At 37.4% G+C, this 18,298-nt stretch overlaps 1 protein-coding gene across 1 annotated transcript in view; it reads left to right on the top strand.

Moving 5' to 3' along the window:
• Positions 1-235: 235 nt before the first annotated feature.
• SPACA1 (sperm acrosome associated 1) overlaps positions 236-18,298 on the top strand; it is a 33,199-nt gene continuing 15,136 nt past the window's right edge. The window contains exons 1-5 of the mRNA XM_070739199.1: positions 236-705; positions 1,948-2,004; positions 7,665-7,766; positions 13,488-13,594; positions 14,745-14,880. Coding sequence (XP_070595300.1) covers positions 447-705; positions 1,948-2,004; positions 7,665-7,766; positions 13,488-13,594; positions 14,745-14,880 — 661 coding nt within the window. The 5' untranslated portion in view covers positions 236-446. The remainder of the gene's footprint in view (positions 706-1,947; positions 2,005-7,664; positions 7,767-13,487; positions 13,595-14,744; positions 14,881-18,298) is intronic.

Here is an 18,298-nt window from a genome sequence, read left to right on the forward strand (position 1 = left end):
TAAACTGTCACTAACCAAACTGTCAAGGAGTTAGCAGTACAGTATTTGTTCCCTAACGTATTTTATTTATTAGTTTAATTTATATGGCCCCAATTCCCAAAGGACTCTAGGCAGACCTTTGATATTAGTTCATAGGTCCCCAAACTTGGCAACTTTAAGACTTGTGGACTTCAACTCCCAGAATTCCCCAGTCAGCTTTGCTTTGCTGGCTGAGGAATGCTGGCTGAGGAATTCTGGGAGTTGAAGTCCACAAGAGTTAAAGTTGCCAAGGTTTATAAGGTCTCTGGCAGAGAAGGGAGGAAAGATACTTGGGGCAGAAAGGGTAGTCACACCTTTACACCAAGGGGAGAGGGCCTTAAAAAGAAAGAAAGAAAAAGGCGCCTGCTATTTTCTTTTTGCCCCCCTCCCGCAGGGAGCCTCCCTTCGAATTCTGAGCGGGCCACATTATGACGCCTGAATGGTTGCCTCCAGCGCGGCTCCCGCTCCGCTCGGCTCGGCTCCCGCGCGGGCTCGGCGCAGTCAAGGCGCCGCAAACAAACAAAAAAATGGGGTTCCGCAAAACGGGAGGCGCGTGCACGCTCGCCTTCTTGCTGAACCTGTGGTTGAATCTGCTCCTAGCCGAAGAAGAACACGAAATGGGCTTTAACGACACGCTGTTCCTCGAAGCGGCTTTAGCCGAGCCTGTCGTGAGGCTGATGGACTCGGGTGAGGGACTCGGGGCGGCGCAAAAGGGGGAGAGAGCGAGCGAGCGGCTTACCGACGCCCAACCTTTCTTGAGGTTTCCCGAAAAGAAAGGGAGGAGCTCGCAAAAGGCGGGCTGCCGAGAAGCACGTTTGCCTCTTTGGTTTTTTAAAAAAATGGGGGCTGGGTGGGAGGGGCGGCTGGATACCATGGAACACAGAACAGCTGGGGGGGGGGGACACCTGCATATATTAATATATATATTCCTGGTGTTGCTATTCTCGCAAGGTGTGCTTCATAGCTGCATGGCATAAGCGCAGCGTTCGATTTTGAAAATTTGACATTAAAACAAGTCCCTCAGAAAGATATACAGTACATTCTATTTCTTAAAAGAGGTTTTACATTTTAAAAGGTCGAGTAATTGAAGTTTAAAGAATATACACGAAATATATCCTTGGGTGACTAAAAAACAAGACACAAGAACAGTGCCACCCCCAACGCCATCACTCTGCTAAACAAATAATTCTCTCAACACTGTCAAACTATTTACTAAGTCTACTATTACTACTAGTTTTTTTCTCATCATTCCTATCACCCATTTCCTCCCAGGTATGACTGTAACCTGTTGCTTGTATCCTTATGATTTTATTAATATTGATTGTTCATTGCTTATTTGACCCCATGACAATCATTAAGTGTTGTACATCATGGTTCTTGATAAATGTATACTTTTTTTTCTGTACACTGAGAGCATAAACACAATGAACTAAAAACTTACAAGGCCAAACTGCATGAATGATATGTATGCATGTGATTATGACTGTTTTATAATTAATGGGTTCTTTTTTAATACTGGTTTTATAGTTTTAGATATTATATTTGACTTTTTCTGTTGTTCTGTATCTATTTGTATTTGTATTTATATTATTGTTGTAAGCCGCCCTGAATTCTTTGGGATTGAGCGGCATAGAAGTCAGATAGATAGATAGATAGATAGATAGATAGATAGATAGATAGATAGATAGATAGATAGATAGGCACCAATGACAAATTTATTGTGTGTCCAATCACACTTGGCCAATAAAGAATTCTATTCTGTTCTATTGAGGCAGAGTCCGGCAGTCTTTCACATTATTAGGGGGTGGGGAGGGTTGCAATCTGCACCAACTATTCAGCATTTCAGGTGAACTCCACTAAAGAATTTAGGAAACACCTTTTACTCCAATTAGATAATTACATCTGATCAGCTTGTGCCTCCTTTTGCAGGTGAAAATTTGACAGAACCTAAAGAAGTAGAATTTGGAGAATGCACTGTTACGTGTGGTAAGCACATACTGTATATATAAATAATGCTTTTTTGTGTGTCTTAAGTTGCATTTCCTTATTTACTTCGTGGTGATTTTCAATAATTGTTAGATATAAATTACAAAAACAATCCAGTTGATTGTCATTAGAAATTCAGGTCAGATCTGTTAATTTCACAGCCTGTAAGCTCCTTTTAAAAAGCCAGTTCCTTTTCTTTATTGGCTATGAGCTGCTTTCACCAAAGTAACAATTTCCCTCTATTTGTGAACATCTGTGAGATGTTCAGAAGCTGAAAGACCTTCTGATGCATCATCTCACAGATGTCTTCCCACTTACAATATTGCCAGCTCTATTAACACAAATCACTTCTCCGCTGTAGCCTATTCAGCACTTACACAATTTATTAGCTGTGTTATGGGAAGTTCTGGCCCCAGAAGGAGTGGAGGGTTTTTAGAAGTAGAGCACTCATTGTCTAGTAACAGATGTCTGGCTTCATGCAGAGAAGAGAAAATCTGATAGGTGTTTCTCTCATTGTGTTTATTTCTCAGGTAGCTGAGATGGAAAATAACTTTGCTTGTTTGTTGTTGGATTTCTGCAGTAAAACAGGAAATACCCTCTATCTAATGCAGCATTTCTTGTTATTTTTTATTTTATTTTATTTATTCTTTGTCCAATATACAATACGTATGAAGGAGAATAGACATTAAGTAATATATATAATGATAGAAAGTAAGAAAGAAGAGAGGTTGGAGGAAAGGAGAGAAAATGTATGATTTATTTATTTTATTTATTTATTACTTAGATTTGTATGCCGCCCCTCTCCGAAGACTCGGGGCGGCTCACAACACGTGGAAACAAATCATAAATAATCTGACAGATTTAAAATATTTAAAGATTTAAAAAAGACCCCATATACTAACAGACGTACACACAAGCATGCCATATATAAATTAAACATGCCCAGGGGGAGATGTTTCAGTTCCCCCATGCCTGACGGCAAAGGTGGGTTTTAAGGAGTTTACGGAAGGCAGGAAGAGTAGGGGCAGTTCTAATCTCCGGGGGGAGTTGGTTCCAGAGGGCCGGTGCCGCCACAGAGAAGGCTCTTCCCCTGGGGCCCGCCAACCGACATTGTTTAGTTGACGGGACCTGGAGAAGGCCCACTCTGTGGGACCTAATCGGTCGCTGGGATTCGTGCGGCATGATATATGAGATAAGGAAAGAAGATTGGACAGGGGACGATAGGCACATCAGTGCACTTATGTACGCCCCTTACTGGTCTCTTAGAAACTTGGAGAGGTCAATCGTGGAGAGTCTTAGGGAGAAATGTTTGGGGCTTGGGGCTGACACCACTGAGTCTGGCAATGAGTTCCACGCTTCGACAACTTGATTGTTAAAGTCATATTTTTTACAGTCAGGTTTGGAGCGATTGATGTTAAGTTTGAATCTGTTGCGTGCTCTTGTGTTGTTGCTGTTGAAGCTGAAGTAGTCATTGACCGGAAGGACGTTGCAGCATATGATCTTGTGGGCAATACTTAAATCGTGTTTTAGGCGTCGCAGTTCTAAGCTTTCAAGATCCAGGATAGTTAGTCTATTTTCGTAAGGTATTCTGTTACGAGTGGAGGAGTGAAGGGCTCTTCTGGTGAAGTACCTTTGGACGTTTTCAAGAGTGTTGATGTCTGAGATGTGGTGTGGGTTCCAGACAGATGAGCTGTATTCGAGAATGGGTCTGGCATAGGTTTTGTAGGCTCTAGTCAGTAGTGAGAGATTGCCAGAGCAGAAGCTACGTAGGATCAGGTTAACAACTAATACACCGCTCAAAAAAATAAAGGGAACACTCACTTTTTGAGCACTATATTTAAATCATATATATTTATACACATTAAAATCTTTTTTGCCACCCAGTCACTATCCATTTGATAATCAAATGATCTCTATTCTTTCTATATCTAAATCATTCAACAGTTCTTTATTCTGATCCATCTATTATCCAGTTCTTTGCATTATACAATGATTAGGTTTTCAGCAATTTATTTATTTATTTATTAGATTCCTATGCTGCCCTTCTCAACCACCTCAGGGCGACATAGGATTACCGCTAGTAATCCTGTTACAATAGGATTACTAGCAGTAACTCCTACTTGTAACTCATCCTCATTTAGAGTTTTTCCTCTCCCCCCAGCTCAATCAATAATCTTTATCTGGTTGTATTTTATTTCAGGGGGAAAATATTTTGATCGCCTTAGCTTTATATAGCTATAAACTGCTGCTTATAAACATTTTAATGACTTTTGCATTTCATTTAAGAATTTTTTTTGAATCACTGGTGACTTCTGGTGACTTCCTAAACAGTTTTCTTGGCAAGGTATTTCAGAAGTGGTTTGACATTGCCTTCTTCCTAGTGTTAAGCATGACCTAGCTAGCCTTGTGCCTAAGATGCCTAAACCTTTTGGTTTCTAGGTGCCTTTAATCACTGGTGCCTTTAGTCACTATACTAATTTGGCTCTCTGAGATTCTGCAGTCAAATCAATATATATCATCTTTGGTGGCAAGATTACTAAGTGGCTAACCTGTTATCTTTTTTTCTGTTTTTTCCCATGTTGCAAAAACCTACGTAATCCTGCCTAGAAGTGGTCTTTTTACCATGGAGGTTTCCTGTTCTTTTCAAGTTGCTATTTCTAAAGCTGTTGCTATTGCATTCTAATCCATTTAAGGAACTAATATTTTCTCTCCTCCTTCATCTTCAAAAATCAGTTGTGAAATACATACCTATGATCCAAAGGGTTCTATTTAAAATCTGTGTAATCATTTGACTATATTTTCTTCAGCTGGATTCTGAATGCTTCCATTGCACTTAGAAATCACCCAGTTGCTTGACTAGTTTCCACAGGGCTTGTATTTATTGGGAATAGATAAATCTGTTGCATGGAATGGGAATATAGGTGTGGATTGGGGTACCTGGGATTGTATAGTTTACAAGCACTCCAACAGCCAGAATTTTCTTAAATATATTGAATTTAGCAGAATGAATGTCAGAATAACCTTGATAGACCAAGGTTATAGACCTTGGATGACAACAGCATAAGAGCAAGAATGGGATAGCAGAGTATGCTCGCTATCTAAAAAGGCCTTAGGAAGTGAATGAAGACCATTATCTCTCCCATCCCATCTATAATTTCCAAGGACTGGAAGAATTCTTTATTAATCTTTCTGATATGGCTTCTGCTTTCCCTACCTCCCTACTATCTTTGTCATAACTTTTTGTTACACACTGTATCTATGAAAAATATTCCATAGGCTTGCAAAACAAGAAAAATATTTTCAATAAAACTGTCAATTCCTAGCCATTTACATTTCTAGTTATTGTATTTTTAAGTTGTGCCATATTCTGCCATGTTGTAGAATGCTTATTTTGTGACAGTTCCAGTAAATACTGTTCCTTCCCTCTGTCAGCTGAAGTAATGTTTTATGACTTACATGTAGTCAAAGAAATATTATAGTATCCATCAAGTTGTGCTCAATATATTCAAAAGTACAAAATATCCAAAGTTATTTTTGCTATGCTTAAAATATAATTCACTATTCCAATAATTATTCTGTTTATCTGTGAGTCAACAAAACATTTTTAAAAAAAATCCTCTTTACTCTCTGTACCGTTCAATAAACAAATGTCTCTATAATGGATGATAATCTCTTCGATAATTTGCTGCGACTAAACAATATTCTTTCCTCCCTCGCATTATATATCATTTTAGCAAGCAGGAAATGCAGTATCTGTCATAAGAGAGGGAAGAAAAAAGCAAAGTAACATAGCATTTGTGTTTAATATCTTTACATTTTTTTAAAAATAGCATGGCATTGCTAAGTGAAATATTGACAATAGAAATTTGGGTCTCTTTATCTGATTTGAATTGCATATATATGTATCTCTCTTCTGTTGACTGGAATCCTCTGCATATTCACTAGGAAATATATGCTCTTAATTGTTTTTTTACTTATTCCTGAGTAAAGAAGATAAATAATCTGGAATGATATATAGGTAGTCCCCAATTTAAAACAATTCTTTTAGTGACCATTCGAAGTTACAATGGTATTGAAAAATGTGACTTATGACCATTTTTCACATTTATAGAAACATAGAAGACTGACGGCAGAAAAAGACCTCATGATCCATCTAGTCTGCCCTTATACTATTTTCTGTATTTTATCTTAGGATGGATATATGTTTATCCCAGGCATGGGATAAACTGTTGCAGCCTCCCCATGGTCATGTGATCAAAATTCAGATGCTTGGCAATTGGCTCATATTTATGATGGTTGAAGTGTTCTGATACCTGGCAGCAGTGATAGGCTACCAAATGTTTTACTACCACACTGTGGGCGTGGCTTATGCATTTTGTTTCAACATCTTTCAGTGCAAATTGGGAGCTCCATTTTCGCTACCCCATCCCCCGTCCGGGCAGAAGCCCACCCCTGCCCACACCCCTAGAATATATTCTTGTGCCCCTTAAAAAATAAATATAAGCATCTAATGACGCATATGCACTATAGAAACATAGAAACATAGAAGTCTGACGGCAGAAAAAGACCTCTCTGTCCATTTAGTCTGCCCTATACTATTTTCTGTATTTTATCTCAGGATGGATATATGTTTATCCCAGGCATGTTTAAATTTAGTTACTGTGGATTTATCTACCACGTCTGCTGGAAGTTTGTTCCAAGGATCTACTACTCTTTCAGTAAAATAATAATTTTGAAACTTCGAAACCCAAGTTTTCACACTCCCTGCAATATTGTTTCGCACCCGCAGGAAAACTCCTGTCTTAGATATTAATTTTAAAAATCGTACAAAACATATCCATTGAAAGGAACATTTTGAATCTGCTAATAGAAATTCATGCTATTCCTGAGCACACCATACTCAGACCCGCATACACACACAAAGCTTATTGGTGAATAATTTACAAATATCATTTCTCTTACAAGAGTTGCTTACAGGTTGAGATGAATGTGACATCTGAAACATCCTTAATTTGTATCTTATTTCTGGAACTCCCAGATCCCATAATATGTTCACTATTCTGATTTTTCCATTGATATCAATAAGCATTAAGGATGCTTAGTACCTGATTGGAATGAGCTCATCAGAGCAAAAATGCTTCAGGCACCAGATGGTGGGTGCTTTGAAAGGCCAGGTTCATGAAGGCTGCAAGCTAACGTTGATATTTAAATTTTAATTAACTTGTTTGTTTCAGTAGTGTACAAAATGAAAGTACATATCAAATTCAACTAAAAAGGGAACATTTTTTTTCATTGTGAGATGATGATTTTAAGATATGGTGTTAAGCAGCATTTTACTTATAAAAAGACAATGTTGTTTTTTTTCCCCTGAAGGCCTTTAGATTTTTGGCACTTTTATTTGAAAAGATGGAATTTCCAAAGAGAGGAAATTAAAATATGGTCTGGGGCAGGGGTAGGCAAAGTTGGTTCTTCTCTGTGACACGTGGACTTCAACTCCCAGAATTCCTGAGCTAGCATGATTGGCTCAGGAATTCTGGGAGTTGAAGTCCACAAGTTATAGAAGAGCCAACTTTGCCTACTCCTGGTCTGGGGATAGATAGAGATATATAAATAAAACGCCACAGGTACAAACATATACTTTTTAATCATTTTGATCAAAGGTATTGGTATTCGAGAAGTTATATTAACCAATGGATGTCCTGGAGGTGAAACAAAGTGTATTGTTCGTGTTGAAGAATGCAGAGGACCAGCAGATTGTGGCTGTAAGTCATGATGTAATGATAAATTCTACTTACCCTTCCATAATAGGATGCACTCATTATAAGGTTGGTTATTTATTTACTTAAACTTATAGGTCAAATCAATCAAAATCAAAACACTAGGCAGCTCCAACAATGCGTAATAGTTAAAACTAAAGCAACAGTCCGAAAAAGAAAAAAAAAACATTCTATTATCATAATAGAATGTCCACAGTGGGAAGAATAACACAACTAGTTAGCAAAAACAATACAGAATGCACAACAGGAAGCCAGATCACAAGCCATCCTCTTCTAGAACCTGCTGAAAAGGGCCACATCTCCAAAAGAATCAAACTTGTATCAATTTCAGGGGAAGTGTTGTGTATGGAGGTTCAGAAAAGCCCTTTCTCTGAGTTGCCACAACATGACAGAATCTGGATTGAGTCAAATCTGCCAGATCTGACTAGAGAGAGAGAAATCACTAGTGTGAAGCCCTAAATCAGTGATGGCAAATCTTTTGGACTTTACAGATCCAAAATTAGGAAAATGCCTATCTTGACTCTTCTGATACCTATCCCTCTCTCCCTCTCTCACACACAAACAAACAAACAAACAAACAAACAAACAAGAAACAGTTATGTATCTCTTTGTAGGCCACCCTTATCAGCAGCATTCAGCATTTAGTGCTAGGCTGGGCCAAAGTAGAGGCCCAGAGATTAATTTCAGCCCCAGCTTCACCACTGCCCTCAAAAAAGTTGCTTTGGGCCGTTCCCAAGGAATAGCAAGTGAAGAAGATTGAGGCAGTCGGTTCTTTTTAGTTCTTTATTGTATTCAGCAGGAGAAAGCTCTTTTCAGAAAGTGACTTCAGCTCAGAACGCGACTGACTGAAACAGTGTCAGAGCGCTCCTTATATACTTTCACTTTCCCGCTTAAACTCAACTGTCATTTTCTTAGCCAATCAGAATGCTCAATTCATACTTGAACTATTTACAATACTTCAATGCATATTTAACAGTAAGGTTGCATCCACAGCCCAGCTCTCCCAGGATCTGCCACATGCCACTTACCTTAGTTGGTGTGTTCTCTTTCTGTTTAAAGGTCAACCTAAAGTTGCTTCACATCTTACAAGCCCTCCATCATTGATGTGTCTTTGGAGAATGCTCTTTTTTCCAGTAAAAGTTTTTTATTTTTTCCCCTCCATATCAAAAACATAGATAACATAGATCACATATATCTTCAATAGAAATCAATATACATATATTGTTGCTTAAAAACAATAGTACAATAACCAAAGTTACATTTCAATTTTAATTTTACTATTCAATCCGTCTCAATCTTCCCTTTCTCTACTCCTCTTTCTATCTCAGATAGCTGTTCCACCTCTAGTACCTACTTTCTTACCCCTTCTCTCCTCTTTCCTATTACTCTCTCTTCCTTCCTTTCTCTACCTCCCCTTCTACTCTCTCTACTTTCTCTCTTTTCCTACTTCTTCTTACGCCCTCTAAATCCTTCCCTGAGTGGATAATTTTACTTACAATGTTTTTTTCTTATTATTTTACTCCCCCACTACAAAAAACATACATCATATAGGTCAACCTAGTAAACACATATCATCTACTAAATATCATTAATACTACGTGGTTTCATATCTATTACTCTCAGTATATTTCATTAATGTCATGCTGCCTCCTTTGTCTAATTTCGTCACCCAGTTTGCACAGATAGTTTCATTCTCCAATTAATTTTTAATGCTATTATTTACTTCCTCTTCTAGTTATTCTCGCTTGCTTAATAAATCAAAGGCATTATGCTTCATTCATTTCCTTAATTCCTTACCCATCCATCTTTCTAAACTCGTATTCTCATAACTAAATGCCCCTAAAATTTCCACAATTACCTATTTTCAGAAATTAAATGTCAATTCATATTAAACATTTTATATCTTATATATAAAACTACAATACAAAAGGCAAATATTTTTTCCAATTTCAAAGCTTAAACAGATTCATTGTTCATTATACTGTGTCTTCCCTTCTAATGCTTCAGATATAACATTTTAACTTTATTTCTACAAGTCCAATTTGTACCAATCTATTATATTTTCCAATTCTATTATACCAATAATTATATTTTCCCAAAATTATTACTTCATTATATGATTAATTGCTTTAAAATATGTATGTTAAATGTAATTCTTAATTAAAATTAATACCAATGTCAATAGTAATTTTCATATTCAACTATTTGCAAATTATTGAAAACCCACCTATGCCACCAGGCTTGGGGGACATAACGGACCCTTAGCTGTTTCATTTTATGTATGGTTTAATTGGATGATATGACTGTTTTATAATGGGTTTTAATAATTGTTTTTAATGTTAGATTTATGCTTTGTATTTTGTTGTGAGCCGCTCTGAGTCTTCGGAGAGGGGCGGCATACAAGTCTAATAAATTATTATTAGTAATTCAAAATAAAAAATTTCTCAAGATTAAATCATTTCATCCATTACTAATTGTGATTCTTACCCTCTCAAAATGCCAATATGTATTAAACAGTTTTTCGATTAATCCATCAGATCAAAAATATTAATTATAACCATCCAGTATATTCATAGATATATTCCATTATATTTTAGAAAAAAGTCATTATAAATAAATAATGATCAAATAATCAAATAGCAATCAATCATCTATCATTCATTATTCATTAAACTGTATACAGTAGTAGCTCTAGATACGAGTTTAATTCGTTCCAGAACGGAGCTCGTATGTCAATCAACTCGTATCTGGAACAAATGGCTTTAGACTTTGTTTTTCCCTTTTTTATGCATAATAATTGCCTCAATACACATTCAAATCTCTTAATCCCTTCCCCCTGCCAATTTGCCTATCCAAATATATGTATCCTCGCTTTATTCTTTTTTTCCACTGTAAATCCCAGTGTAATAATCATAAAATTCAGTATAATCATAATGCTCAGAGTAATCGTGCGTCCATCTTCAAAATCTTCTTCCCTTGTATCTTTATCATTTTTCAACTCCTCCTCCACCTGTTTCTCTTGTTTCAAGTCCTCTTTATTTTCTTGTTTTTTGTTCCTTACAATCATCTTTTCAAAATATTTGCTGTGCTTGAGCTTTCTCAACATTTTTTTCATCATAGTCCAAAAGGCATCTCTGTAAATTTGCAGAGTAATCCTTAATAGATGCTGTAAGATCTTCAGCTTCTAATGTCATATTGCCAAAGCTACCATTCACCAGTTTATAGTCTCAAGTAATCCTTTTCTTTCAGCTTTTTTTCTTTCAACTTCCAAGTTTCAAGTAAATAGAAGTTCATTCCAACTTCACAACTCCCAACAGATAAGATGACAATTTTGTTTTATTTTTTTCAAAATCCAAGGCCAACAGCTGTTCAAATCTCCACAAAGATCCTCCACAGCCATAATTTATCCAACCAGCAGGTGACACCTCCCATCTGTTCCACATGTCTATTTTCTCTTAATTTTTTTTATTATATTTAAGTCAATTTTATTTTATTAAAGCAGATATTCACTTCAAAGTTAAATGAATAATCCAAATCAAAAGTTATCAACGGTTGGGAATTTACAGCCTTCTTAAAAGGTTTTTCCACTGTGACATTTGATATTAGGTTGCTGCTTCGTCTTTATTTTTTGTCTATCCTTTTGTTCCCATTAAGATTAAAACAAAAAACAAAAGTCCTAATCTTCAATAAGGCAAACTCACCAGCACAACTTTTAATCTCTTTCTTCGTCCCTCCTGCACTTTCCCTTAGTTCCTCTTCCCAGGTGACTTCAAACTTCAAAAACAGTTGACCTTTTTGCTTCACAGCTGCCATGGTTTAGGCAGCTTTTGCAAGCCGATTTCCATTGCCACCGATCACGGGCCCTATGTCAGTTCTCTTTGGGATCTGGTATGCTGACCCCTACCAGATCCCCGACAACATTTCTCTTCTTCTGTGCCCCCCCAGCGCAATTCCGACTTGGTTCCGGTTGAACCAGGTCCCTGGGGGACAGGGATTTAGGATTCCCCTGCGGAGCACAGGAAATGCTCTGACGCTTGGCCACGCCCTTCTCCTCTCTGGAGAATGCTCTTCTGCACCTCTGCATCCAGCCTCCCCAAACCACCTGAAAGCACACCTTTTTGGAGACTGCACAAGAACACAGCCCTCACTCTGACTTCCAGAAGGTCTGGAGGCCATGCAAGCTTTAGATGGTTGGAATGAAAAAGAAGAGGCTAATTTAAAATTGGCGATTACATGGATATTTCCATGCAATTTCCTCATGGAAGTGGTTCACCATTGTAATCTTCTAGAATGATTTTTTTCAATTCAGCTCCTCAGGTTGGTTTATAGCTCTGGTGCAGTGATTTTCAACCTTTTTTGAGCCACGGCACATTCTTTACATTTACAAAATCCTGGGGCACACCACCAACCAAAATGACACAAAATGACACTCCAAGACAGTACATATTATACATATTATCCCCCCTTGTGTGTGTGTGTGTGTGTGTGTTTGTGTATACACACTCTTGAACCATTTCCAAAAACAGGTGAGGGCTGGGGGTTTTCCTCTCTTATTCTTTGGGTTTTTATCATATGCTTTAAATCAAGAGTCACTTCTCCCTCTCTTTTGTTTCTCTCTCTTCCCTTTCATTCTCTGCCTCAATCATTTTCTCATTTCTCTTTTTTCTCCCCTTTTTTCTCTCATTTCTCTCTCTTTCTCCCTTCCTCTCCTTCTCTCTCTCTTTCTTGCTTTCTTTCTCTCACTCACTCTCTTTCTCTATTGCTTTCTCTCTCTCTCTCTTGCTTTCTGTCTCTCTCTCTCTTGCTTTCTTTCTCTAACACACACTCTCTCTTTCTCTTGCTTTCTTTCTCTTGCTTTCTTTCTCTCTCTCTCTCTTGCTTTCTTTCTTGCTTTCTTTCTCTTTCTCCCTTTCTTTCTCTCTCACACACACTCTCTTGCTTTCTTTCTCTAACACACACTCTCTCTTTCTCTCTCTTGCTTTCTTTCTTTCTCTTGCTTTCTTTCTCTCTCTCTCTTGCTTTCTTTCTCACTTTCTTTCTCTTTCTCCCTTTCTTTCTCTCTCACACACACTCTCTCTCTTGCTTTCTTTCTCTAACACACACTCTCTCTCTCTTTCTCTCTCTTGCTTTCTTTTTTCTCTTGCTTTCTTTCTCTCTCTCTCTTGCTTTCTTTCTCTCTCGCTTTCTTTCTCTTTCTCACTTTCTTTCTCTCTCACACACACTCTCTCTCTTGCTTTCGTTCTCTAACACACACTCTCTCTTTCTCTCTCTTGCTTTCTTTCTTTCTCTTTCTTTCTTTCTTTCTCTCTCTCTCTTGCTTTCTTTCTCTCTCACTTTCTTTCTCTTTCTCCCTCTCTTTCTCTCTTTCTTTCTCTCTCACACACACTCTCTCTCTTGCTTTCTTTCTCGCTCTCTCTTGCTTTCTTTCTCACTCTTTCTCTTGCTTTCTCTCTCTCTTGCTTTCTTTCTCTTTCTCTCTCTCTTTCTCTCTCCCCTCTCGCGGCACACCTGACCATGTGCTGCGGCACACTAGTGTGCCATGGCACACTGGTTGAAAAACACTGCTCTGGTGGACTCATATCCAAGTCCTAACCAAGTCTAACCCTACTTAGTTTCCAAAAATCATTAATATAGTATGTAATATTAATTATTTTAATAATATTTTAATAATGGCATGAAGTGATTATTAAAGCAATTTTCTTATAGGGGGCACACCTATTTCTGAGAGTCTTCTTAGTGTGAAGATACCATGTATATTTGTACCTCCAGAAGATCGATTTCAATACGTTTGGAAAATGCTGATTCCAGACCAAGTAAGTAATGCTGTATGTTATATCTTGTAAATTTATTATGTGGTTTTGCAAATTATTTCCGATAGCCTACATTTTGTATCTAAATTATCTTAATATAACCATTTATTTGGTAGATCTAAAATTACTGCTAAGTCTACCCGATTCTATATCAGAGAAAAAGATACAACGTTGAATGGCAAAATTCAAAGTTAATATTAAATATATGTTCAAAAGTCATTTTAAAATGGTTCATTCATTATTGCTTTCTGATCTAAATAAGGCACTATCTCTACTCCTTGTACCATCCTTTGTTATATTTCCCTGAGGTAAGAATTCTTTATATTTGCAATAAATCTCTCTAAATCAGTCTCCATGTTGAACTACATTATCTCCTTCCATGCCAAGTCCAGATGAATTCTGTCTTTTAAAATATTGTATATAGGATCAAGCTATTCAAAAGGCAGAAGAAAAATATGAGAATAAACTTAATTGTGGACTCTGTAGTAGTCATTACTGTTAGCTAGATTTTTATAGAAATTTGCCCATCATCGCCACTTTTCCTTATTTAATTAAATAATAAGTGTGATGTTAATATTTTCCTTAAACCTATTTATCTGGAATATATCGTGTAAAAGAAAATCAGTAAGTTTTATAAAATTATAATTCATTCTATACTTTATCATTATTAACAGTCTCTTTGACTTCCAGAAGATATTAAAACCTGGGTTTGTCTCCAAATGTTAGGTCCAAATATGAGGAGAATATATATGTGCATTTGTTTTTATGTGATTACAATGTAGTTACCTTTTCATTTTTAATATTGATTTCTATGGGTTGTTAGTAGTTGTATTTATATATTTAAAATAAATAAACAAATTACACGTGGGCAACCAATTTTTGACTTTCCAATTGCTGCCAAATAGTTCCCAGCAATCTCTGTCACTGTGGCAAATTGTGGGCTGCTTAGTGTTGTGGTTCAGCAACTTTTAAAGGCACATGGGATCCTTGTTTGTGAACTAAAATGATAACATGACTGAAATCTTCCAAATATTCTTGTTTGGATATTATAAGAGACCACAGGGAGAAAAGCACCACACTTTTTACAAGATGTTGATGTAAATTCATAATTACGAAATTCATTTTGTCTTTTTTATCACCTTTGAATCAATAGCAATCACTCATTATTCCTAATGATTCAGCTATTTTGGAAGTACACAGAGATACTCATCCTGTTGCATTTGAGTGTGATACAATAGAAAATGATGAATTGATTGCATCTGTAAAATACACAGTTTACACCACAGCTGGTAAGTTCATGAAATTTGTAACTGTTTAGTGAGAGAGTACTTCTTTTAAAGGAATCTTTATGGGAAAAACAAATTATTTATTTTCAACCAAATGTTTAAGATGCCCAATCCTTTATGACTCCCATCAGCATAAAATATAGAAGATTTAAAATAACAATTCATACCATAAAATAATACAAAAGAAGTATTTGGCAAAAACAGCAACTATCAAATAGATCACGTGACCCACAAAAGGCTCTCCGCTGCTTTAGACAAAGGCCAGGGGGAAAGATTCAGGTTTTAAGGGATTGTCTAAAAAAATAGATTAGAGTGGATTTCCGTACTGATTTGTATACACATCCATTTCCTGGTTCCTGTCAGGTGGCATTGCTTAATTGATGGGACCAGGAACTTGCTAAACTTGCTGGAATGCATAAGGTATTTTTGTATATGACAGAACCGATATCTAAAATTCCATTAAAATATGAATTTTTGGACTGGATGACACAAAAGAGTAGGCAAAGGTTTTTTTTTCCTGTTTCTTTGCTGCCATCTAATCTCATCTACAGTTCTGCCAGGCCAGATATAGTGACCATAATTTAATGGAAAAATGTTTATACCAGTACCTGATTCATTATTCTCATTGAAAGCAATATTTGTATGGCATCAGTGCATGTTCTGCAGTATATGTATGTTAAGTTTTAGAAATGCCCATTTTAAATTTGTACTGTATAACACTTAATCTAGATTTTATCTTTAGCATTTCAGAAGACAAAAATAACAGAAGTAGCTGGTGTCACCTTGCTCAGTTCTCCCCAAACCATTTGTAAATAGCTTGAAATATAGGTAATCCTCGACTTAAAACAGTCCACTTAATGACTGTTCAAAGTTTCAATGGCACTGAAAAAAAGCGACTTATGACCATTTTTCACAGTTACATCCTTTGCAGCATCCACACAATCATGTGATCAAAATTCAGATGCTTGGCAACTGGCTTATATTTGTGACCATTGCAGCATCACAGGGTCATGTGATCACTTTTTCCAAGCTTCTGGCAAGCTCAGTCAATGAGATAGCTAAATTGACTCAACAACCAGGTTACTAACTTATCAACTGCAGTGATTCATTTAACAACTGTGGAAAGAAATGATGTAAAATGGGGCAAAAAAAAATCACTTAACAAATTCTCACTTAACCACAGAAATTTTGGCTCAATTGTTAGTCGAGGACTACCTGTTATTACAGAAGGAAAATTGTAGTGATGGAAGTACCTGCAGCTGTCATGTTGCATCATCATCATCATCATCATCATCATCATCATCATCATCATCATTATTATTATTATTCCAAGGCTTCAAATGAAACTTCCAATCAACATGAAAAATGGCTCTTCTTTGGAAATAATGCTGTTCTTTTTCTACTGTAGTTACAATTTATTCTTATCTATTGTAGGTAGTTTTTTTTAAGGAAAGCTCTTGAAAAAGCACTGTGAGCTTATGCACCAAAGACAAATTCTTTGTGTTTCCAAACACTCTGGGTCAATAAAGAATTCTATTCCATTCCATTCCATAAGCTGTCATCTGGGAAAAAATGCAGCAAGAGAACAATTTATATTGTCTCTTTGTAATGAAGACAAGTACAAACACTTAAAATTCTTCAAAGTACTGTCCTTGGGCCTCTACACATTTTTTTCAGCGACTCTGCCATGACCGATACGCGCCCTGGAGGGCGTCTTCGGGGACCTCTCACAAGGGTTTCATCAAGGCTGATTGAATCTCTTCTATGGACGAAAAATCAGTTCCTTTCAGGGCTGGGAACAAAAAGAAGTCTGCTGGGTCAACGTCAGGACTATAGGGGAGTGGGGCAGTGTTGGCACCTGAAGTTTGGCCAGAAACTCACAGACTTGTTGCGCATTGTGGCCAGGCACGTTTTTCGTCCATAGAAGAGATCCAATCAGCCGTGACAAAGACCTTGCAAGAAGTTCCCGAAGACGCCTTCCAGGGCGTGTACCGGTCATGGCAGAGTTGCTGGAAAAAATGTGTAGAGGCCCACAGACAGTATTTTGAAGAATTTAAAGTGTTTGTGCAAAACTGTTCAATAAATTACTTTTTTTTAAAATTGCATTACTTTTGGAACATACCCTGTACATGCAGACCACAATGACACAATGAATATATATATATAAAATATATGACGGTCTTGGTATATTCGGGTTTCTTCCCGTGTAGGATTTGGAAATTTCAGTCTGAAGATGACGAGTGGGACCTCGTCGAAACGTCGCCAGAAATTTCCAAATCCTACACAGGAAGAAACCCGAATATGCCAAGACCGTCATACCTGTACCCGTGAAAATCTACGAAAACATATACAATGATACCTTGTCTTACAAACTTAATTGGTTCCGGGACGAGGTTCTTAAGGTGAAAAGTTTGTAAGACGAAACAATGGTTCCCATAGGAAGCAATGGAAAAGCGATTAATGCGTGCAAGCCCAAAATTCACACCTTTTGCCAGCCGAAGCGCCCATTTTTGCGCTGCTGGGATACCCCTGAGGCTCCCCTCCATGGGAAACCCCACCTCCGGACTTCTATGTTTTTGCGATGCTGCAGGGAAATCCCAGCATCGCAAAAAAGAGCGCTTCGCTGGCAACGGAAGTCTGAAGGTGGGGTTTCCCAGCGAAGGGAGCATCAGTGAAATCGCAGCATCACAAAAACACCGAAGTCCTCAAAACCCCACCTCCAGACGTGTGTTTTTGCGATGCTGCAATTTTGCTGAGGCTCCCCTCGCTGGGAAACCCCACCTCCGGACTTCCGTTGCCAGCAAAGTGCCCATTTTTGCACTACTGGATTCCCCTGCTGGAATTCCCCTGCAGCATCACAAAAACATGGAAGTCCGGAGGTGGGGTTTCCCATGGAGGGGAGCCTCAGGGGAATCCCAGCAGCGCAAAAATGGGTGCTTCACTGGCAACGGAAGTCCGGAGGTGGGGCATCCCAGCGGCGGTGGTGGGTTTGTAAACTGAAAATAGTTTGTAAGAAGAGGCAAAAAAATCTTAAACCCTGGGTTTGTATCTCGAAAAGTTTGTATGACGAGGCGTTTGTAAGACGAGGTATCACTGTATATATATATATGCAATTTTTTAAAAAAGTAATTTATTGAATAGATTTGCACAAACACTCTATTTTTATCTGCCTTTTTAATATATGTAGAATAGTGAGTATAAAACAATGCCTTAAATTATTGTGTAGAAGTAGAAATTTTATTAATTTAATCTCCATACCTCTGTTAAAGACTAAGACTTTCATCTTACTTTGCATTTACCCATCTTACTCATAATTGAAATTTGTAAATCAAGAAACAATCTTGGTAACAGAAAATAGAATTGAAACAAATGTTTCTACTCTATTATTCTGTTACTCTGTTTCTGAGACAGTCATTTAATA

Source organism: Erythrolamprus reginae, chromosome 1 (genome assembly GCF_031021105.1).
Source record: "Erythrolamprus reginae isolate rEryReg1 chromosome 1, rEryReg1.hap1, whole genome shotgun sequence".
NCBI classification, from domain to species: domain Eukaryota; kingdom Metazoa; phylum Chordata; class Lepidosauria; order Squamata; family Dipsadidae; genus Erythrolamprus; species Erythrolamprus reginae.